This window comes from Saccopteryx leptura, chromosome 1, assembly GCF_036850995.1.
Source record: "Saccopteryx leptura isolate mSacLep1 chromosome 1, mSacLep1_pri_phased_curated, whole genome shotgun sequence".
In the NCBI taxonomy this organism is placed as follows: domain Eukaryota; kingdom Metazoa; phylum Chordata; class Mammalia; order Chiroptera; family Emballonuridae; genus Saccopteryx; species Saccopteryx leptura.
This window is the reverse complement of record NC_089503.1, coordinates 331,882,661-331,908,190: the sequence shown is the minus strand read 5'-3', so window position 1 is coordinate 331,908,190 and position 25,530 is coordinate 331,882,661. Positions and strand designations below refer to the sequence as shown.

The window sequence follows — 25,530 nt, the reverse complement described above, 5'->3', positions numbered from 1 at the left end:
GATTGTAATACATGCGAATGTTGTATATTTTTAATGTTATTATTTTTTTTTATTAAAGATTTGTCTGCGAGCCAGATGCAGCCATCAAAAGAGCCACATCTGGCTCACGAGCCATGGGTTCCTGACCCCTGGTATACACTATGATGGCTAGATTAAAAGTGTTGGCTGAAAAACATAAAATTTTTATGAAAATATATTGTAGACATAAAAACTAATATTTCTTTTAAATAATTCATACATATTAATTTTTTGACATAAAATTTACTAGTATAAGGGCTAGTTAATACCTAAAAATGCAAGAAAGAATATAAAAATGAAAGCCTAGCAAGAAAATGGTAAATCAAGTAAGAGGAAATATATTCAAGCAAAATTCAAAAACATCCTAAGGTTTTAAAACACTAAGTCATTTCCTGAATAAGCCAAAACTTAAAAAATAGCTTACAAACAAAACAAAACAAACAAAATGGTATCTTAAAAATCCAGCAGAAGACAAAAGATACACAGATTCTCTGTTACACATGATTCTTTTTCACTTTTTTTTTCTTAAGATTTCATAAACAAGTATAGCCTCACTGCTTCCAACAGTTCAGGTAAATGCAAAAGTTCTATACTTGAGGTATAATTATGTGCTTGTCATTATGATGTATGACTTTCGATCTCAGCTAAATGGAACAGCTGAATAAGGAAGCTACAAATGCCTTACCTGCACCAATCACACGCTCAATTTTAATACAGGAGGCATCTAGCTCCTTGGCGAATTGATGGACAGCTCTATTTGGGTCCTCATAGGTTTCAGGGTCAATGTAGGTTTTGGTGCCTGGAAATTTAACTGTAATGATGTAAGAAAGCATGACTGTGATGAAGCAAAGCACTTTTTGTGCAGTCAGCCCAGGAATTTCATTATGCAGAGTGCTCCTTGGAACAGTGAACTTGCTTCCACATCATCTGCTTCACAGCAGTTTTAACAGACTACTTCAGTCTGCTGGCGTATAGGTATTATCTGCAAGCTTCTATAGGTAACATAGGATCCAGTTCATAGGTTACTAACTGCTGTTCAGTAAATCAACAAAAGACATCACCAAGATTCTCTGACATGACTTATCGGCCTGGAGATTTAATTAAATTCACTGCTATCATGTCATAGTTCAAGCCATATTGAGGTTCGTAATGGACTTGGAAACACATTTGTAAATTTATCAGTCAGTCAATCAATCAAATACATACACTGGGAAAAGAAGACATCTTATATACAGGTAGCCTACTACACTGACAGCAATATTAAAAACATTTAGACAGCTTACTTATTCTTTTGATTTATTTTTAAAAGACCAACCACTGTTGACATATACATAAAATTAATACAAGGTGTGAGGGCTGTTATCACAGACTCAGAGAGAAATCTAAAAACACAGTTTCATCTTCAACTTACAGGGCAATAGAGGCCAGATGTACAAAGTCCAAAATAAAGTTAGAAAATTTACAATATTCCTGGGATCTGCTAACCATGTATGACACAATTTGAAAGAAGAATGATTTATATGAACTTTCTTTTTTTAATTTTTTTTTTTTATTTTAGTGAGAAGAGAGGAGGCAGAGACAGACTCCCCCATGAACCCCAACCGGGATCCACCCAGCAAGCCCACTAGGGGGAGATGCTCTGCCCATCTGGGGCTGTTACTCTATTGCTCAGCAACGGAGTAATTTTTTTAGCCCCTGAGCCAGATGCCATAGAGCCCGAGGCCAACTCACTCAAACCAATCAAGCCATGGCTGCAGGAGGGGAACAGAGATAGAAAGCGAGAGAGAGAGAAAGAAGGGGGAGGAATGGAGAAGCAGATGGTCACTTCTCCTGTGTGCCCTGACCAGGAATCGAACCTGGGACATCCACACGCCAGGCTGACACTCTAACACTGAGCCAACTGGCCAGGGCCTATATGAACTTTTAATTATAAGGTACTAGAAGGAGGCAGCCAATAAGCCTCAGAAAGGGTAGTCAAGATTAAAACAACATAGAATCATAAGCGTTGCAAAAGTTAAAATCTTCTTAAAATGCACCCAGAAGCATGCAGGTAACAGATAATGCTATGTTAACCTTAAATCAAATTCAATTACAATAATATATTCCAAATCAACCATTTGGTTAAAGACAAAGATATGATAGACAGGCATATATTTGGTTATATTAATGCAATGAAAAGAATTACACTATATCCTCAAAAACACTTTATTGTTTTTAACAAAGCCACTGAACAATCTTAAATCTTACTATTTGGAGAACAATATATTTTCTTATGTATTACACTATGCCTAACTGTGCTTATGTCATCACATTAAATTAAAATTGTACTTTCAAAATAAACATATAACAAACAAAAAGAAGCAGAATGTATAAAGGAAAATGGGATTTAAAAAATCTTGATTTATTCTGCAGTAGTTGATTGTTTATCCAAAATTGATTGTCTTAAACAATTATTGTTGCAGTTTATAAAACTGACAGATGCTCATTTGTTACTAAAGCTGAACATGAAAAAAAAAAACAAGAAAAGAGAGAAGGGATAGGAAGAGAAAAGAGAGAAGGAGTACAGGGAAGAGGGGGAGAGAGAAAAAGAGAGAAGGGAAGAAAACAATAGGTTAACCTCCTCGATTGGCAGGCAGATGGAGAATGAGCCATCTTCTCCCTTTTTATTCTTTCTTTCATAGTTATTTATTTTTATTTTCTGGTTTTGTTTTGTGATAAGGGAGCTAGAGTGGAGGTAACCTTCTACATCTCAAACAGGGTCACTGATGGTTCTTTTTTTAAGCTGTTACAAAATACTTTGACAGGCCAGAACAATTTTGGCATAAAAACATGAAATAATGCCCAGCTTCGGTTCAAAGACACTGTTAGAAGAAATCATAGGAGGAAAACAAATGTAAATTGGTACTGCTTCACCAAACTCCTCCATTGTGTTTGCATCTTTAAATTTAGCACTTGTGGGCATGCAGAGCTGAGGGTGCCTGATAGAAATGACTGGGCATCCTATTAAGTTCAGTGTTCTAAAAGCTAGTTAAATGGCTGCATTCATGTTTCTATAAAAGTTCAATCCGGTGTCTTAGAACCTAAGGAAATCACTTGTATACTAAAAGAATAAAAGGGCACCAACTTGTAAATAGCTGGTAACCATAGTATTGTACTTTATATATTTTAGATATAGTCCTAAAATAAAATAAAATGCCTAGCTTCCACCAAAAGATAAAATAAAAATCCTTGTAAAAAGGGTGATTCAAAAATATCAAGGATTTACCAGAATAGAATATGTTAAGCGCATTTAGTTCCATTATTCACTTAAAACGGACTTCTAAAATTAAAAAAACAAAACAAAACAATTGACAAAATTTCTGAGTATTTTGATCTGTTGCTTATCTCAGTGAGCTTTTCTGTGTTTTAGTAGCTCATTTACATTTCTCATGAATGTTAAATATCTTAAAACCACCACTGATATGTTTGCTCTAGAGATAAAAGCTGTACATTTATCAAGCTTCTCTTGTCTATGATAGCAAGTAAAACATGCAGCTCTATTTTTTCTAATTGCAGACTGAATGTCAAATGTAAAAAATCAAATGACATTAAAATATCAAACCTGAGTGATGACAATTAAGCATAAGGCTATACAAGTTTTATAGAAGCCATATTTCAGTTTACTTCTGCATTAACCTGCAAGCTAAAACCACATAAAGTAAAATGTATTTGATAATTTTGAGATGTCGCAGATATCCTCAATAATGGAAACAAAAGTGACATACTGATTAAGGTGATATTAAATATTTCTACCATCAAGTTATTCACATATGGGCAGAATCAGCAATTCTAGAAATTATATAGTCTCATGTTACTCTTTTGTATATATTTTAAAATAGATATAAAAATTTAGGCATTCAAGTTTGGATCTTCTTCTTCCTGTCTGCAGATGTGTTAAAAATATTCTCTTGTGTCATCAGAGAGAAAAAGGTAACCTCCATTTTTGGGGTACATTCTCTAACAGCCTATGGCACTCGTTACTGAGGCTTGCTCAGCACAGGAGAAATCTCTGCGGGATTAGCAACAGGAAGCACCAACACTGGGAACACATCAAATAATCCCAGAAGGGGAAGTGATGGAATCTCGTTTATTCAGTCATAATCAGGGGGCAACTTCAGTTTTATGAGATTTAAATTTTCTACAATTGGGATACCCTCTTTAAGTAAAAAGATATTAAACATACAAAATTGGTAGGGCTTTATCAGGTTCTTAACAGGGGTCTATGAAAGTGAGGAGCCCTGAAACTTAGACTTCACAATAAAGCTACCTCTGGTGATATATTTTACTTTAATTTATAATATTCCAAATACTCTACTTGCATTAAGTGGTTAGAATTCTAAAGAGTTTTGAAATCAATGTTGATATGTATTATCTAAAGGCATATCTATTTTGAAAACTAAAGTCATGGTAACTGCTGGTTCAACAAATAAAAACACACTAAAGAAACTCAAGAATCAGAATAATAGAATTCACAATTTGTGCCTTTAAACAACACATTTTCTTGATTGATGCTTATATAAGGTCTACCGGAAAGTTTTGTCTGTTTCTATCACAAGTTTTGACACGTAAGCATATGTTTATTTGGAGCATGTGTGCCTCTCTATTTTTATCACTTAGTGTATACATACTGATGTAGCAAATTAACTAAAACAAAGTTGGTTCACGTTAGTCTTCTGTGTGAAGCGATAGTGTACTCACGGCTACTGATAAAGTTCATTTACGCCGCTGTAATTTTTACGAATTTCAACAAGGAAGAAACGCTACAGAAGCATGTCTGTCGCATCTTCCATATTCCCCGGACTTAGCACCCTCCAACTATCACTTGCTTTTGTCCTTACAAAATTTTTTGAAGGGCAAAAAATTCAAAAATGAAGAAGATATCAAACAAGCACTGGTTCAATTTTTCGCATCAAAAGATAAAACATTTTTCAAAAATGGGATATACAAATTGCCCTCATGCTGATAATAATGGCAACTATATTATTTAATAAAGTTTATTGACGGTAAGAAAAATTTGTATTTTGTTTTATTCCAAAAATGGACAGAACTTTCCGGTAGACCTTATATAATCTTGTAACCATAGACTAGGTACATGACAATATCTTCTTAAATACTGACAAAATAATTTATTAAATAATGCAATAATACATATCATATATAATTCTTATGCCATTTAAGATATTTTCTACCCATAAAAATTCTAATAAAGATTATTGCTACTAAAAATTTTAAAAATTATAAACAAAATGTTCCTTAATAGTTTAAAGGATTATCAGAACTCAAATCATTTGATTGTTAGGTTTTTACTTTGGCTACATAAAGTCCTAACCTTTACTTACATGACTCTCATTTTTTTTCACTTGCCATCCATGCTGAACAAGAATAAGAGTATGTAATACAAATGGACATCTATTTTCTTTGGTTCCCTAATCTCCCTTCCAAATATGACTTCTAAAATGAAATTTTAGGAATTGGGTAACCCAAATCCACAGGAAAATATTGGAGGGTTAAATCTTTTTATTATACTTTTTATGTCTAGCAAAAATATCTATCAGTGATAGAGAATGTAAGTAGCTGAAAAGAAAGAGGTTCCTTAGTCTTTCAAGGAAGCATCACTCATTAGGTGGGAACTCTTTCTAATTTGCTATGAATACCTTTTTTTATTATACTTTTTATGTCTAGCAAAAATATCTATCAGTGATAGAGAATGTAAGTAGCTGAAAAGAAAGAGGTTCCTTAGTCTTTCAAGGAGCATCACTCATTAGGTGGGAACTCTTTCTAATTTGCTATGAATACCTTAGCTAGAACAGGAGCCATGCAACATTTAGTGGGTTATTAGATTAGTAGGAAACATATGAGCATAGTTTGCAAAAGGAAAAATTATGACATAAAAGAAGCCTAATACCTAACAGTATTGCATTATATTTTTTAAAAATTCATAATATATTACTTTAATTCTAAATATAGTGTCAAAGGCTTTAAAGCGATACTTTGAGCTCGTGATATGATTTTAAGCATGAGACATTACGAAGTTTTTTGTGCCAATATTAACAACCAGGTTTCTGTATTAATTGGGATACATAAAAGTAAAGAAAAGCCGAACACTTACAATGAAAGTAAAGTTCTTCATCCCCTTCTTGGTCAGCTTTGCTATAACCACAGTGCCTGGAAAAAAAAAAAAAATCCAACCTGTGACAAATACAATCAATGACCTTACTTTAGTATGATATGTATTTAAATTTAGTAAAATATAACTTAGTTTATAACATGTTAGATCTATAAACAAAATTCAAAAATTTGATGTCCACTTTTATAAAGTTAATAATAATACAGCAATTCGTATAATTAAAAAAGGCACAGAATAAAAAGTATTCGTGTAAGACAATGTAGAAGAAACATAATTTGCTTATTTAGATATTTATCAGTGAGTAAATATTTCCTTACAGATTTTTTTTTTCTGGGAAACAACAACAGATTTCAAATGGTTTCTACAACCATTAACTAAAAGAATAAATTTTTCCAAGAGAAATTAAAATACTCATCCTCTTAAACTAAAGACAATGAGTAAGCTCAAACTGCGTTTTGACTTTGGGAGAATAAAAACCTTTAATGTCCTTATCAGATGAAGAATGTTTGCATTTACTGTTCTAATTACTAAAGAATAGGTAATGAGTGACATAATTCTGAAAAATCAATACATTTATCTTAGAGATTAGAAGAAATTTTGTTCTACCTTCTCCCAATGATGAAGCCAAAGACCATGAACACCAGAATGATGGTCCCTGCCACCGCAACCACAGCGATGATAATAACAGGGTTCTGTTCACTGGAGACCGCTGTCGCTGCAAACAGGGGACACAGGCTTAGAAACAATACCATGCAAAAACTTGAGAGGTTAAACAAAACCTTATCAACAAGATAAGGTTTGAATTCGCCTATAATTTTAAATAAATGCATTATTCTATTGTAACAATGTGAATTAAAATGTTTAGTTTTGCATTTTAAAAAAGTGGCATATTCCTCAGCCATAAAAGATACCTAATAAAGTGTCTTACTGAGTGCATGTTTAGTTGTTGGAAACTTAATTATGAATGAGATAGATATCTTTGATCTACAATTGCTATTAAATCCCCCCTTTTTTTTTTCTCAGCAAGGTGTTTGATCCCTCTATGTCTATTTTTCTGGTAATATACCAACGGAACCAAAATACATATTCTGTGCATTTTTCCTTATTTCTTTTGTTCCTTACATTTTTCTCTCATTTTTCAAAGCACCTTCAGCGCTTTAACCTTCATATTGTCTATATAAAATAAAAATCATCATGTGATCATAAGAAGTCATTATGAACTTGCAGTGCACCATAATTAAGGAAGAAGAGCAGAATTACTTGTATTAATTTGACAAAGTGTGCCATACACTATGAGAGTTTAAGATTATAGAGGAAGTGGAATAGCAAAGCTTCTGCAAGTACTCTGAAAACCTTTCAACATTACCTAACGGTAGACACTTCCTGTATGATGCTAAATGATTCTTCTATGCTCATTAAGGCAAGCCCAGCTGGCCTCTCTGAGAGTCTCTTTGGGAACAGTGTGTTTACATGTCCTTTAAAGTAGCTTCTGATTGCAACTCTTCATCAAACCACATAGCCTTCCTACTTCTACTTTTCCAAATTAGTGAAGTCTTATGTATAGAGCAATTCACAATTGTCATATTTCCCCCAGAGTATTTGATTTTCAATGCCAGTACAGACTTTATAAAATAATCTAAGAAATATAAAACAATAGATGCATATTCCAATAAATGATTCAGTTCAAATATATAATACATAATGTCAAATTAATATATTGCAGTTTGCTTATTTCTGAAACAATCAATGGCTATAATCTTTAATTTATGGCAGGATGGAAAATACTACTCCTTCATACTGGTGGCAAGGGACTGCGTCCCCAGAGCAGTCAGTTATATGTAGGCAAAGTATGTCTCACTGCAACAGGTGGCATCAAGTTATTGTTCTTTTTATTTTTTTGATTTGCCTTCCTTTAGTTTATCTATGTCTTCCTCCTTTTGACAACTCAGCTCTCTTGTATACCTATGCTCACTAGAGACCGTTTTTATACTTAAAAATAGCATAAATAGCTCTGGTATAAGAGTTTCTGAACAAAGGTTTTATATACACTCCTCAGTTCAGACCTGCTGATATACTCCTCAAGGGACCTAAATGAGGAGGGAAAAAAATAAAACAACTTTCAAGTTCTATTTCTGATTTATAGCTTACATCACTCAACAAAGAAAAGATGACAAGTTTTTGTTTGTTTGGTTGTTTTTTGTTTTTATCTTTTTATATATATAGTCAGAGAGGAAAAAAGAATAGTCTGCTTATGAGGAAGGAAAAATTATATACATGTGTGTGAAAATTGTTTCCATTCAATCAGTGTGTCTCACGGGTCTAACCCTTAGTTCAGTCTTAGTTCAGTTCTGCTTTTAGCTTCAGAAGCAGACATGCAATGAGAAAACAACTCAGGTGAAGGACGGAATAGAATTTGTGAATATTTATTTAAATGTTTTTATATACAATCAGGGTAACACTTTAATCTTTCCACAGTGAACATTTATGATTAATATCTTCATCTATATCATGGGTAATAAAATTTAAAACTAATTAATAAGTGCCCAATCAACATACCATGGCTTAACAGTTGTAAAAACATTGGAGTTGGCTTTGCAAGGAAGGGGCTTTCAGGAGGGACATGCAATGAAATAAGCTGTTTCACTCCTCTTCTCAAACAGTGTTCTGGTGACTTCTCTTCAGTGGCACTGTCCCCCTTGCTCTCCTTCCTTGTTTTCCTGACACTCTAATTGCACTGGGCCATGAACCCTACCGCACTTAATTTCATGGCCAGCATTTGTATACAAGTCTGTCTTTTACTAAAACTTCATTAAATTGAAAAGCATCAACTGTGTTGCATGTCTGTAGATCTCTAATTCTTAGCACAGTACCTGTGCTAAATCAGTATTTCTCAAAAGGTCGTCTGGAAACCCTTGACAGTCCCTCAAGAGTTCTTCTCCAGAGAATCTGAAAAGTCAACCCTATTTTCATATAATATGATGTTATTTGATCTTTTTTTACTCCTGTTTGTTCACATGTGTACAGAGTTTTCAAGGAAGTTAATATGATGTAGGATGACATCGTCACTCCGATTAGCCACGAAATGTGTGTTTGTGTATTTTACTCAGTTTTGACTTAGAATGCAGTGAGTGAATATGGATAGATATAATCCAAATCTTTAAAATCTCTTTGGGAATCCTCAATATTTTTAAGAGCCTGTAAGAGTTCCTGAGACCAAAAAGCTTAACATGGTTGTGCTCAATAATAAAAGGTGATACTTGAGACTGCCACGTGTTGGGTACTGTATTTGGCACTTTGTGTACATTAATCTACTGACTCCTCAGAATTCCCTGAGGTTGGGTACTGCTATGTTAGAAATTACGTGCAGAGAAGTAGCTCACCCAAAGTTCCAAATCTGGACACAGCAGAGCTGAGATAGGAAACCAGAAATATGTCTGCTAGCACTGATTGATACTGCTAATCTGTTCTAAATTGATGTCTGTGACATATTCATTAAGAAGGGGAGAGATAATCAGCTAAAATATCACCAAATTCTAATGAAAAAAATCTATTTTTTAACGTTTATTTCATGTGATCATTCAGGTTCCACTAGTTCATCTTAATCTCTTTGAGTCTTATTTACTTGATTTTTAAATAATGAAAATAGTATGTATGAATCTCAGCACAGAATAAATAGTTTAGAAAAATTTCAAACCTATTTTGAAAATATGTTGAAACAAATTTGAAACCTATTTTAAAAATATATTCAAACGTATTATGAAAATATTTTGCAAGTTTTCAAACCTAAAGATTTAACCGATACAAAATATGTAGGTAAACGTGAGATAACTAATTGATGTTTTTAATTTAATTTTAAACTTTTCTAAATTTAAAAATTTTAAATGATGAAAAAACATCATTTGAAGTGTTTTATTATATTACATTAGCAATCACAAATATCATAAATCAATCTAAGACGAAGACTATGAAAACACATTTAACATAGGGCCACTCAATTGTTTAAATGCTGAAATCTTAAAATTCTTTAATGTTTTGGGGGCCAGTGAACTTACTCTCATTTTTAATCTTACCAACTCCATTTAAAAAATAATAAAGATGATGGTATTAATATCATAACACCAAATTATGTGACTTTTAAAAATTAATGCTTTTCTGTCTAAAACTAGATAATATAATTTATATTTCAAGTTTATTTCAATATGTTTTATTATATGATGCTCTGAGATATACTGCTTAGTTTAAAAATATAAAAATAATGTTGAAAAAATACTGTTAGGAAACAATCATTATTAGCTAGTATAAAGGATATTTACTCGTTTACCTTTTAAAAATATATAACATCTTTTCTGAAGTCAAAATAATTCTTTTATTTTATTTAAAAACATTTTATTAAAATTGAGGAAAGAAGGGTCATACGATATATATTTATTCATTTTTATGTAGAATATTGTGGGAATGCTAGATTTGCAAGATGATGAAGAGGTAACAGCTGCTGAGCATAAGCAGTAACATCAAGAGAAATAAAAAAATTAAAAACACAGAAATATAACCTGAGACCTCAGCTAGCTAAAGAACAACCAGCAGTGGTACAAAGACACCTTCCAAGATACATCTGCTTGTTTGCAATACACTATAGGCATATGTATTGTTGTGTTCCTATACTGCATTATAAGATATAAGCAAAATGATAAAGGGAACTCAAGATATTGAAGACATTTTTAAGCTGAGAGGTAGACACAGAGAAATTAATTTAAATATACTTAATATTTCATGTATACTTTAAATATGTTCTTTAGTATGCTTGAAATATTTCACACACGAAAATGAAAAACAGGGAGGATTAAAATAAAAAGAAATGCCAGTTCTAAGATCTTCCTGAACTCAACTTTTGAAGTAATTGCTGAGAGCCAAGTCACTGAAAACACATTCTTACATATCATCTTTCTGTGGCCCACCCTGGTTTCACCCGGGGTTTCTATAAAGGTGCAGCTTTGACTGACACAACTAGAACAAACTCATTTTGGGGTCTACAAACCAGGCTGTGTCAATAGACAACTGAACGAGTCTTGCTTCTGTTCCTAACTTTGTCTTTTTCAAATAAGCTTAGCATGTACTAAAGAGAATAATAGAATTCACCAGTTTCTAACATTGCAAAACAAAACAGCACACTTAAAATTACTCTGAATAACCTTTTACAAAATACATATATGTGCACATATATTCACCTAGAAAATTAAAATTTTTCTTGAACCAAATCATCCTAAATATATATTTTTAAAAGCAAGCATTATAGAGAGTAGGAATCCAAATCAAAGATGGTAATTACCTTCAAACATTTTACCTGTAGCTTCCTCTAGTGTAGCAACATCAAGTCTGGGACTGTAATTTCCATAACCAGCAGCAGTAAAAGCCCGAATCTGGAAAACATACACTGTTCCTGGCTTCAGGTTATTAATAGAGGCTGATGTGGACTTGGTTTTGACTGTGGAGTAGGTACGTTCTCTTTGATCCTAGAAAAAACATATACAGGATACATTTAATTGTGATTATAAACAGGCTGTTTGACAGCCAATTTTTGCAATTTATTTCAATTTGCTGCATTGTTATTATAAAGGCTATGTTGTACGCTCTGTAGAATATTGTAACATTGAGTTGTTTCTCAGATAATATAAAATGTAAATGTGACCATATGCCTTTGTTCTATAAATTTCTAAGAGAAATAATTTTGTTAAAACATTTATGATTTTTGAGCTTTTACTTTGTTGGTAGAGGGCATACTGGCAAGAACTATTTAGCTCTAAAGAAAATCACATGTCATAATGATCAAGACATGGGTACACCTGTAAAATCTGTGGTTTAATAGAGGCCTTCACTTCGTAATACACTTTTAGTAATATTTTTTCTGACTTTATTTATTTATTTTTATTTTTTTGTATTTTTCTGAAGTCGGAAACAGGGAGGCAGTCAGACAGACTCCCGCATGCACCCGACCAGGATCCAGCCGGCACGCCCACCAGGGGGCGATGCTCTGCCCATCTGGGGTGTTGCTCTGTTGAAACCAGAGCTATTCTAGCACCTGAGGCAGAGGCCAAGGAGCCATCCTCAGCGCCCGGGCCAACTTTGCTTCAATGGAGCCTTGGCTGCAGGAGGGGAAGAGAGAGACAGAGAGGGGGAGGGGTGGAGAAGCAGATGGGTGCTTCTCCTGTGTGCCCTGGCTGGGAATTGAACCCAGGACTCCCGCACACCAGGCCGACACTCTATACTGAGCCAACCGGCCAGGGCCTTTTCTGACTTTATTTAGCAAACAAAAAAACCATATGTTAAAAATGAAGAAAGTTATTAGATCAAGAAATTTAGCTAACACCACTACTACAGTACAGCAATTTTCAACTGGTGTGATACAGGAATTTTTAAAATATGCAATACCAGACTATTTAGTCAGGGGCACTGATCTCTTTTCCCTTACATTGTCAAATAAAAAATGACAACAGCCAACACAACAATAGTGTCTAATATGACCACCCTGTCTTGAACCATAAAAACATAGGTCATATAACATCTTATTGGTCATATCGCATAATAATGTTGCATCTGATTGGTTAATTCTTGGTACCAGAAATCCTTATATACAAGTATAGACACCTGATTATTATTATTATTATTATTTTTTGGAGCAAAAAGCATAAGTAATTATTATTATTTTTTTGTAAATCAATCACAATCATACCTATTTTTTGTCAGATCGACAAAAATATGCATTTTTTGGTGTGCTACAGAATTTTAGAAATTAGTTTGTGTGCCATGAAATGAAAAAGGTTGAAATGGCTCCCACAATAACATTATTAATTGTTTTAATTAAAAATTGCATTTATAACAAAATAAAACTACTTTCATAATATAGTATTTAAAAGAATATTTTAAATTAGAATTATCAATGTAAGTCAAAGTATTATATAATTCATGGTTTGACAATATTTTAAAACATAGTTTGGTTCAATATTTTTTATTTTTCAGATATATAAACTAAGGCTTTCAAAGTTTAAAAATGTGTTTATCATATTAAATATGATAAGCCTAAGATTAAAATAAATTAAAAAATTCAGGAATATAAAAAAATCCATCGCCAATATTCAAATAAGTAAAAATTTAAAGCTTAATTGATATGCCTCTAATGGACTATTTATGAAAAATGTTATAAAAACTACTCATACAAATATACAATTTAGGACAGTTTCTCATTTGTTCTATAATGAATGTGTGTGCTCGACTGTGACTGTTAATAAAACTACTCACTGAAATTAAAAAATATCAGTCTAGTTGTTTGATGTGTCTTCACATTGGCATTTACAAAAAGTATAAATAAATTTATATTTAAACTGGATTTAGTAAAACTGACATGATTGTTTTCATTATAATTATTCATAAAAATGGTAGTTGATATTATACATTTATCTCAAAAAACTAGGCATAACTAATATGAGATGGCAATGATATATATAAAGATAATATGCTTACATGTGTTATAGTAGAATACAATACTTTTAATGATTGTGTAGTTTGTAAATTCAGTGAATGTAGCTACATTTTGTTTGTCATCAAAAATCGAAAAGTGGCCCTGGCCAGTTGGCTCAGCGGTGGAGCATTGGCCTGGCGTGCGGGTGACCCGGGTTCGATTCCCGGCCAGGGCACATAGGAGGGGGCGCCCATTTGCTTCTCCACCCCCCCCCTCCTTCCTCTCTGTCTCTCTCTTCCCCTCCCGCAGCCAAGGCTCCATTGGAGCGAAGATGGCCCGGGCGCTGGGGATGGCTCCTTGGCCTCTGTCCCGGGCGCTAGAGTGGCTCTGGTCGCGACAGAGCGACGCCCCGGAGGGGCAGAGCGTTGCCCCTGGTGGGCGTGCCGGGTGGATCCTGGTCGGGCGCATGAGGGAGTCTGTCTGTCTCTCCCCATTTCCAGCTTCAGAAAAATTAAAAAGAAAAAAAGAAAAAGAAAAATTGAAAACTATTTGAAAAGAGAAATTTCACTCTCATTTACCATATACTTACATTTTTAAAATGTATTTTATTGCTTTTGAGATCTGATGAAATTTCAGAAGAGACCATAAATATTAGAGCTCATTAGCAAACAGACATAAAACCGACATTAAGAACAAGGATTACTTCAGATACACATTTGATGGAGGAAGAAAAAAACGTACTCCCTGGTATGAAATGAGGTATTTAAAGTATAACTTTGGCAGTGATATCATGAATTTATAATGGCAATAATAAGCCAAAATTTTACAAATGTAATCTGAACATTGAAACTAATCTTAAACTGTTTCTGTTTTTTTTCTTCAAGGGGGGGAAGACTATTGTCAATGCACCATATGCATGTTAATGATTCAATTAAGTCAATAAGTCTCCAAGTTTTTCCAAAGCTTTCTGCTCCTATTTTGAAATCCTGTCTAAATGGTTAAAATGATTACATGTATATTACAATACTTCGGTTACCTAATTTAAATCAGTAGTAATAACACTTATTACTACTAGTAATGAAAACGTGTTTCCAACCTGAACCAGGTCCTTCTGTGAGGTGGAGCCTACTCAATAATTTGTGACCAGGATGTACTACACTCCCTTCTCTCCAGATGGGTCAGAAATAAATGTACTCAGTCTCAGATATATCACTATTTATTAAAATTTAGCCATTATGCTGATTAAATGTGCAGCACCAGGTTTTAGCAATACTATTTGTCACGAAGAGAGGAGAATCAAGAAGTATTCATGGACATGATTAACATAACATGTATGAAGTAAATGTCAGGAGGAATTTAAAAGCGTGAATAGCATTACCTATTCTAAAGCTTAGAGAACACTACAAAATTAATGCAGCAAATGCTCTTATATTTAAAATTACTAAATAATTTGAGGCCACCATCATTATCACTGAAACCACATAAATAAATCATTAAAAGCCCAAAGAGACACCCTGAAACATTTTTTAAGAACGCATTGGTTTTTGTGGTACTAAAACATCCTCCATCTAATTATTATGATTTTAAAACACTGAAGAAATAAATACACTATTACTAGAATATTTTCATTTGTGTAATAGAAATTTAATACAGACAAATTATAATAATGAACCAGAGATTCAGGAAGCAAGTTATCAAAACAGGCTAAAATTAAGTATGGATTGTAAGTACCTCCAAACAGTTGGAATAATAACCAACTTTAGTTTATAGCGAAGTGAGATGACACGAGACACACCACACATTGCTGTACATTTCCTGTTCTTAGCACTTACTTTCTCGTAATACTTGATTTCATATTCGGTGATGACTCCATTGGGATGCTCCGGTTCCTGCCAGGAAAGCTCGACACTCCGCTGTAGTACTCTCTCCTTCATTACTCCGCTCACTTGCGAGGGAGCTGTTTGGACAAGATGTGTCAATAAACAATGAGGAAATTCACTGGATGCCTCATATCAAATGTCACAACTGATCAGTCCCATGCTGTGCCAGTTTCATTAAGGTAAAAGAAAGCACATTTTCATAGCTCACAATTCAGAAGCTAATGAATATTCAAACAGGACCTTATTACTGTTCATAAACCTTAATGGAAATTTAAATTAAAGTGCAAACAGCAGAAGATAGCATTGTTCAAGTTAGTAAAAAATGGAAATGATGGGGCTGAGAATGACAATTAAGCAAATGAATACTAATTAAGGCTACAAAGTAAGATTTCAGATTAATCTCCACTGATGCACTAAGTCCAAATATTTATTTCACATGCAACAGCAATATATGTACTTTTAAAAGAAAAAATAATTTAAAATTGTGCAAGGAAAAGCATATGAAATGGCTACTACAATCTTCAGTGAAAGGGCTCACACTTTTGAAAACTGTTTTATGTTTCGTGTGTGTGTGTGTGTGTTCCCAAAGAATTCCAACTAATCTTGGAAAAAATTTTTTATATTTCATTCAGTCAAGGGCAAGAGAATGCGAAAACTGCTGTTTAGCTTAGTATGTGAAAACACACACACCCTTGCAGGTGTAATTTCTACCTACATAATGACCTAGGCTCCAAACTTAGAAGCAGTTCAAAAAATAATTTTGCTTTCTCTTTCTAGATAGATAATAATATGCTTAGAGTTCTTTCATTCTAATTAGTGGACAGACTCTTTTTTGGGAGCTAAGACTGTGGAATGCAGCAATAATTTGCTCTGTCTCATTTGCTCAGTGATGATTAACTAGTTGTCTCCTCTATCTAGATGAGTAGCTGCACTGGCTTGGCTGAATTTCAGGGGGTCATTATGTTCCATGTATCATGCTCTACCTCATTTTGTAAAATATTTTCGGGCTGTTAATTTAATTTTCAGATGTCCAAATTTGTTAATAATCCTGCTGACAGAAAAGCAATTATATGGGGCCAAAGCTGTTTAAGCAAGCTTCTAATGTTTATCCCTTTGGCTTTATTTTGTTTCTTCTACTTTTTAATATTTTCTTGTATCACTGTCTAGAAAAGAAAAACATTTTTTTACTTCTTTCTGGCTTGGTGGTGTTAAGGGAAGGACAGAAAGATGCATGACTCCCATTTTCTCGCAGATTATTAACAAAAATGTAACTAGGAGTGGAACAACTTTCGCTTTCAGGAGATGCAGCTGAAGTATTCAACATGTTGTATTTACAGAATAAATGTGTTTTTTATATGTTTCCAATGAAGCCATTTCCTATAGAGAAATCTTATTTTTGCCACAGCTATTAAAACCTGAATATATGCCGTGGAGAAGAACTCGCCTCTCCACCCAGACCATGCTTAACATATCTCAGCCCACTGTTGTGTCCAAGAGGTTGACCATACTGTTGGCAATGCAAACCCCAACTGATCATGATTATTAGCAAATAATCTCTAATAGTCTAATTTACTTAAAATCATTCACAAAAATCTGCACTTTAACTCTAATTAATAAAAAAGTAGAATAGCAGCACAGGTAAGAATACTGTTAATAGTCAACACATGTAATTACCCAATAAAGCTTCTGGTTTACATGATGTGTGCTATTTGGAAATGGGTTAGCTGAAAATAGGTTAGAGAGCTAGTGGGTGGCAATCTTAAGGCCTCCTTCAAATAATGAACACACCTTAATGTGATTTTTAGTTAAGTCAAACTGTATGACATTTTGATTAGCTCTGTCCTTACATATTATGGTGAAGGAGGCAGGAGACATTGAATTCTCCATGGCGTGGAGGAACTTGGTGTATAAATGTACCTCATTTAGCTTCTGATATGTTGCAGCAAGATCTAAGTATAGAATGAAACTTGATTTCTGCTAGCTACACACTAAAATGATTTTCACTGTTTCATCTGGAAAAAAGACTTTTACCAACAAAGTTATGAGTTATGGTAACTTAAGGTTGGGGGGAAAAAGATACTTAAAAATACTTTTCAAATAGATAGTACTTGGAAACTCCTATCTCCTCACTAACAGTAAAATACACTACAGTTCCCCCACTTTGCACAAGAACTCATACCTCTGAATTTCCATATATTTTCTTTTTTTTAAAAAAAACTATCCCTTGCTGATACTTTGGCAAGTCAAACATGTAAGAGGATCAAAGACAGAAGTGCTAGCATATGGCCTTTGAAAATAGATTAAACTGATTGATAAGAAAAATCTTTACCAGTCTTGCATCCTTCAAATACAATATTTTGGCCTGACTACGCAGTGGCACAGTGGATAGAGCATTGGATTGGGATGCAGAGGACCCAGGTTTGAGGCCCAAGGTTGCTGGTTTAGTGCAAGCTCATCAGCTTGAGCGCAGGGTCGCTGGCTTGAGCATGGGATCATAGACAGACCCCATGTTTGCTGGCTTGAGCCTAAGGTTACTGGCTTGAACCCCAAGGTCACTGGCTTGAGCAAGGGGTCACTTGCTCTGCTTAGCCCTCCCCCCCCTTCAAGACACATATGAGAAAGCAGTCAATGAACAACTAAGGTGAAGCAACAAGGATTGATGTTTCTCATCTCTCTCCCTTCCTGTCTGTCTGTCCCTCTCTCTGACTTTGTTACTGTCAAAACAAAAAACAAAAAACAAAAAAACAAAAAATATTTTGATACAGGAAAACTGATAATATTTTCCCTTCAGTTTCAACATTTTGGACATAAAGTATAACAACTCAAAAGATATATAGCTAAGCTAGTCAGATTCTAGTAGGCTCATTATTTTTGAATAAACATGTATGTACAAGTAAAACTGAAGTTGTATAAAATATACTCTAATCTTAAAACTCAGTGATTTCTATGGTTAATATACACATGATCTACTAAATTAATACACTGTTATAATTTCACTAAGAATACACTCATGCTTACACCAAATATTTAATTTACTATAACATGAAGTTCATTCTGAAAAGAATATGTATACAATTAAATTATGTACATAGTTAACAACCGGTTAGGTGCTATGACATTTAAGTTGTAATTTCTACAATTATCAAAGTGAAATAAAATATATTATAATTGGAACTGATGTGAAGCTAATAAATAGTAACCAACAATAATAAATTCCTTGAATTTGAAAAAATAGGAAAACAAATATTTCACATAGAGGAGCTTTTAAACAATTTTTAGGACAGTTTCTAACAAAAAATTAACAGATTCATCTCTCACTAAAGTTTCTAGAAACACTGAGATATAAAAATTAATTTCAACTTAAGAAACAGATGGAATTTTTCTGCCCTTAAATATCTTCACTACAAGGCCCTGGCCGGTTGGCTCAGTGGTAGAGCATTACCTGAAGTATAGATATCCTGGGTTCTATTTCCAGCCAGGGCAATAGGATAAACACCCATATGCTTCTCCATACCTCCCTCTCTCACTTCTCTCTCTCTCTCTCTCTCTCTCTCTTCTCCTCTCCTGCAGCCATGGCTCGATGAAATGAGTTGGCCCAGGTGCTGAGGATGGCTCCATGGACTCTGCCTCAGGTGCTAAAAAAAAATGGCTCCTGTTGCCAGGAAGCAAGAGTCAAGATGGGCACAGCATCGCCCCCTAGAGGGCTGGCCAGGTGGATCTCATTCTGCGCACATGTGGCAGTCTGTCTCTGCCTCTTCTCCTCTCACTTTAAAAAAAAACACACAAAAAAAAGACTGGTCCGGGTTGGCAGAGGCAGGAAAATGGAGAGACCTCAATTTTACAAGTGCAAAAGCCCTGAATTCTGACAACAATCTGAATGAGCTTGGAAGTGAGTTTTCTCAGGGTCACCAGACAAGAGCCCAGCCCTGCTGACAACCTACCTGATTTCACTCAGGGAGGCTGTCAATACAGCATCAAGCTGAGAGCCCCGCTGTGCACATATTTCTAACCCAGAGAACTGGGAGATAATAAAAAAGGTGTTGTTTTTGAGTTTTTGTAGTAATTTTTATGGTAGCAACTGAAAACCAACCCATATAGATAGTAAAGCAAAAAACTGACTTACTAGTCTATTTATGAAGTCGATGAAAAAAGGTTAGTGATAGGATAGTTCAATAATGTGTACGTCAAATTTCATGTTGAAATAAAATGAAGTCAAGAAGTTTTTATCTTAACACTCAAAACACAATGTCTTATAGGAAGGAAACCTTCACTATACATTTAAAAAAAAACATTCTGTGTGGTAGAACTTCAGTGAAGCTCAAAGATTTAAAAAGTAATTTACTTCTACTAGTCCTCATTGTTACAAAACTTAAAAGCTCTCATTGAATTTCAACAAAGAATGGTGTGTGGAAAAGTAATATTTGTATTTCTAAACATACTATGAGGTAAGATGGGTCAATAAACAAGAAATGAGCTTTTGCTATGCTTTTCAAGTTGTTAAGCCTGTTGACATTTGTTTGTTAGGTTTCCAATGAATAAATACAAGTGAAATTGAACAAATCTTTAGAACAGTTAAATGCAAAACTGACAATAATAGAATAATAGTCTTTACTGAATACTTTTGTTGCTATACAGCAGGGGTCCCCAAACTTTTTACACAGAGGGCCAGTTCACTGTCCCTCAGACCATTGGAGGGCCGGACTATAAAAAAAAACTATGAACAAATCCCTATGCACACTGCACGTATCTTATTTTAAAGGAAAAAAAAACAAATACATTATTTAAAATAGAGAACAAGTAAATTTAAATCAACAAACTAACCAGTATTTCAATGGGAACTATGCTCCTCTCACTGACCACCAGTGAAAGAAGTGCCCCTTCCGAAAGTGCGGTGGGGCTGGATAAATGGCCTCAGGGGGCTGCATGAGGCCCGCGGGCCATAGTTTGGGGACCTGTAAGGCCAGGAGCCGCCATCGTGGCCATTCACATGCAGGTTCGCATTGGATTCGGACAGTCGGTAAAGAAACCATGGAGCCAAAAACTGGTGGGCCATAACCTTTAATCCTACCTTGCACCCGGCGGGCAAGTAAAAATACACACTGGGCTCCAAAACCCAGTCACACTCAGTGCTCACAAAGCCACTGACTTATCCGAGTTTCCTAGAATCAAAGGTTTCTAGCTCACCAGCCTTATTCTCCTCAGTTCCCCATCTCCTTCCTTATCCCAGATACAAACTCTACACAGACTGGCATCTCACTCAGTACTCCGCCATCTTGGCTGCTTCTCCTGGCCTACTCCACGTGGCCTCCTTCCGCTGCTGGCTCTACTTTCTCTGCTCTCTCATGCTAACCTCAGGAACCAAGAGTCAAGTCCCGTTCTGCCCCCATTTTATAGTGTAGCTTCACAACCTTTAATCCAATATACAAAATAGGGTAGTCTCTAATACAAAGTCACTTCTCTGAGGCATGATTGGATTGTACCGCCCTACAGCAAAAAGGGTGGGAAAGGCTTAATCCCAAAACCAAGCCCCAGGTTACAACGATCTCCAACACACATTAATATCACCTGGGCGACTGCCTCCTCGTGTTATCTTTAACAAAGTGAGCATAATACATTTTATCCGCCCAACAGGACCCCTGCTATACAGTATGGAATTTACTTTTAGCAATCTTTGGAAATCATAAATACGTGTATTAGAAGCTTAGTATTTTATAACACAACTTTTAGCTTCTTTACTCTTCCCCACAGGTGTTTCATTTTGGCACTACAGAAAAAAAACATATAAAAATACATATAAATTTATTTCAATAACAAAACACTGGACCATATGCACACAGTTGAGTATTATGTAACACATCGATTCCATTTTGGGGGTACATAAGAATATGTAAAAAATTCTAATATGTGATTTCACTAAACTTTAATTTCCTGACTATACAAAAGGGGTTAGTAATAATATTATGAGCAATAAATATAAAATTTTATCTAAAAATAAGAATAACAGGAACTAAGGGTAACTGGACCCGCAGCAATTATGAGCAAGCAATTTGTAATAGATGTCTGTCAAATGGTTCTTGGTTGGAAAGAAGCATGATTTGCAACTAAAACAAACATAAAATCTCATTCTATAATATGTACTTGGAGAAAAACACCAGTAGGAAATGAATTTATATTTTCAAAATTAAATTATTATTTGCACTGCTATCTTTTAACATATCATATTGTATGATTCTTATTCAAAATGCAAAATTTACAATATAATAAACACAGTGGGTTTCTAAATAAATTTAAGCACAATAACTGAAAAGACAACTTAAGAGTAAAATTAAGATCTGAAATTCCTGCCTGACCAGGCAGTGGCGCAGTGGATACAACATCGGACTGGGATGTGGAGGACCAAGGTTTGAGGCCCTGAGGTCGCCAGTTGAGCACGGGCTCATCTGGTTTGAGCAAAGCTCACCAGCTTAGACCCAAGGTCACTGGCTCAAGCAAGGGGTTACTCGGTTTGCTGTAGCCCCATGGTCAAGGCATACATGAGAAAGCAATCAATGAACAACTAAGGTGTTGCAACGAAAAACTAATGATTGATGCTTCTCATCTCTCTCCGTTCCTGTCTGTCTGTCCCTATCTATCCCTCTCTCTGACTCTATCTCTGTCTCTGTAAAAAAAAAAAAAAAAAAAAAAAAAAAAAAGATCTGAAATTCCTTTGAAAAATAAATATGATGTTGAACTGATCAAGCAGAATAAAAAAAAGCATCTTGGATTGAAGTTCTAGTCAAGTATATTTTTAAATTAAGTCAATACATTTTCAGTAGGGTAATAAAACATAACAGGAACAACAATAGTTACTATTCTATTTGAATAAGAATAGCCTTGTTCTTTAAAGCAATAGTTACAACATGATCTGACAACACATTTTTCTGAGAATTAACTTTTCTTCTCTGTTATCAGTTGATTAGTAACTAATTGTTTAGATATTTAATGAATTCTATAGGAGTTAGCACTTCCTAGTGAAATCTCTAAGTAAAATGTTTTCAGGCCAAAGAGGAGAGGGTTGTGGAAGAGCAACTGTGTCCATTGGTCAGTTCTAAACCCATATTGGGCCTGCTGCTACTCTGTTCAAGTAATGACTAAAATTTTAATTGATGAGGAAATAATTGGTGACTCCTGGTGCATTTGTATAATATTTTCATATAATTACAATGTAATTGTAACTTTCAATGTAAATAAAATAAACAATACTTTGTATATAGTAGTTACAAGTTATTGGCCTATGAGGGGATAGAAAGTTGGGTCAGATGAATACCTACAACATTTTATTTTTTGCTGTTCAGCTGAGATTTTTTTCTCAGAAAACTTTTCTGGATTTAAGAAGTATTTCTTTTTCTTTGCAGAATCCTTGATAATTTTCTTTCTGGTGCAATCTACTTATCTTATACTAGCATGTTCAAGTTGAACGTCTTTTAAAAGTAGTCTAGCATTAATCTAAGTACCCTTAATGTTATACTAAAATGCTTAGAAGGTAAGATCACTATAACAACATTTTAATGACTTCTGATGGAATTTTTGTTTGTTTATAAAATCATAAGAGTATAAACAAAGAATTACATGGGCTACAAAAATGATGAGGTCACAGTTCCCTTTTTCAAGGAGATTTTTATTGTAGAAAGCAAGTTAGAGCCTGACCAGGTGGTGGCGCAGTGGATAGAGCATTGGACTGGGATGCGGAGGACCCAGGTTTGAAACCCCGAGGTTGCTGGCTTGAGCGCAGGGTCATCTGGTTTGAGCAAGGCTCACCAGCTTGAGCCCAAGGTTGCTGGCTTGAGCAAGAGGTCACTGGGTCTGCTGTAGTTCTTTGGTCAAGGCACATGTGAGAAAGCAATCAATGAACAACTAAGGTGCCGCAACAAAGAATTGATGCTTCTCATCTCCATCTCTCTCCCTTCCTGTCTGTCTGTCCCTATCTGTCCCTCTCTCTCTGTCACTGTCACACACACATACACACAAACACACACAGTAAGTTAGAATAAAAATGTACTAAATTTGAATGCACAATTAAACATTATGGCATGGATGAAATATGAACCAAATGCTAGCAAATTCGTGGAAGGCAATAAAGAGAAAAACATACAAAAAATTCCTTATAACTCAGTGTTTGACGGGTATAACTATATTTAACTAATTATCAGTAACATTGCCATTTTGTCTATAACCTACAAGAGATAATTTTATATCAATCAATAATTACAGAGCCAGGTTAGAGACTAGGCCCATGAATTTCTCTCTAGTGGCTTCCACCAATAAGTCACAATTCGTTGAATTTCCTTTGCTTCAGCTTTATAGATATTTTCCAATTACAGTTTACATTCAATATTATTGTTTTAGTTTCAGATGTACAGCATAGTGACTAGAGAATCATGCACTTTACAGAGTTGCCCCCCCTCAATGTTTCAAGAACACACGTAGCCCCATACAAGGTTATTCTGATACTTACTAATAACCATGTTCCCTATGCTGCATTCTACATGCCTGTGACTATTCTGCAGTTACCAATCTGTACTTTTCCCCTCACCTCTTTCATCCAGCTCTCAAGCCTCCCTCCCCACTGAAAGCTGTTAGTCTATTCTCTATGAGTCTGTTTCTATTTTGTTAGTTTATTTTGTTCATTACATTCCACGTATCAGTTAAATTATATGGGATTTGTCTTTCTTTATCCGTCTGATTTACTTCACTTAGCATAATACCTTCTGGGTCCATCCATCCTGTTGTAAAAGGTAAGACTTCATTCTTATTTTATTATTATTATTTTTTTGCCAAGTAGTATTCCATTGTATAAATGTACTAGTTCTTTTTCTTTTTTAATCCAATCACCTACAGACGTGCAATTGGGTTGCTGCCATACCTTGCCTATTGTAAATAATGCTGCACTGACATAGGTGTGAATATATTCTTTTGAATTAGTGTTTTTGGTTTCTTTGGATAAATACCGAGAAGTGGAATTGCTGGGTTATAAGGCAGTCTCATCTTTAATTTTTTGAGGAAACTCCATACTGCTTTCCTTTGTAGTTGCACCAATCTGAATTTTCGCCAACAGTGCATGAGGATTCCTATTTCTCCACATCCTCACCAACACTTTGTTGACTTTTTGATGACAGCCATTCTGACAGGTGTGGGTGCTATCTCTTTGTGGTTGTGATTTAATATAGATTATTTTCCCATAAGAACTTATTTCCTTTGCATATAGTACTAAACAAAATAGCATTTAATTATTATGTAGTTGTTTATCTCCTCAGTGATTCTTATGCCCCTTGAGAGCAGGTAATTTAGAGAAGCAGGAGAGCATAAGACAAGGTAAGTCTGTACCTGGGTTCCAATGCTTATTTGCAAAGTGTATGACCTTGAACAAGGAACTAAACTTCCCTGTGCTTCAGTTTTCTCAGATTTAAAATAGCTATAAATCAGACTACATGCTTCAGAAACAGAATTGTTCTAGAAATTTAACATATAAATTCATGTTAAACACTTAAAACCTTTCGTGGCACACAGAAAAAATTTATTTTGTATTATTATTCTCCACTTTGTCTTTATTAGGCTTACTGACACCAGGGACCTATCCAGAATACTCTTGATTCTGAGGTCAAATTCAGGCACCAGGGGTTTCAAAGGTCCCTCAGATGAAGCTTCTTATAGCTGAGTTTGAGAACAATTCTCTTGAAACTTTGGCAGGAACATAAATTATTTCCAGGTGGGATTCTAGTCCTCTACATAAAAAAAACGCTGGCAAATTTTATTTAAAATATTATATTGGCAGTCTTTATTCAATTTCTAGAATTTAGAAGTGGGCAACTTCTATATTTATGCTCTGCATTCTATATATACTAGAAATGCATTTATGCTAAATCCTTTAGAAGGAACACTTGTCATTGTGAAAAAATAAATAAATACCACAGTGGGGAGTAGACTGACACATACATCTTTTTCAAAATATTATGATCCATTAAGTTAAAAAAAAA

The 25,530-nt window shown here is 34.6% G+C and overlaps 1 protein-coding gene across 6 annotated transcripts in view; it reads right to left on the bottom strand.

Annotated features, from left to right (window-relative positions):
* EPHA7 (EPH receptor A7) overlaps positions 1-25,530 on the bottom strand; it is a 166,607-nt gene that overhangs the window by 17,973 nt on the left and 123,104 nt on the right. The window contains exons 6-10 of one of the 6 annotated variants that reach the window (XM_066358858.1): positions 15,470-15,594; positions 11,511-11,694; positions 6,791-6,899; positions 6,167-6,222; positions 704-829 (exon numbers count right to left, since the gene is read on the bottom strand). In XM_066358858.1, the coding sequence (XP_066214955.1) occupies positions 704-829; positions 6,167-6,222; positions 6,791-6,899; positions 11,511-11,694; positions 15,470-15,594 (600 nt within the window). Of the gene's footprint in view, positions 1-703; positions 830-1,378; positions 2,517-6,166; positions 6,223-6,790; positions 6,900-11,510; positions 11,695-15,469; positions 15,595-25,530 lie in introns of those variants that run through there. The other 5 variants (XM_066358860.1, XM_066358859.1, XM_066358861.1 and 2 more) reach the window with 5 other exon arrangements.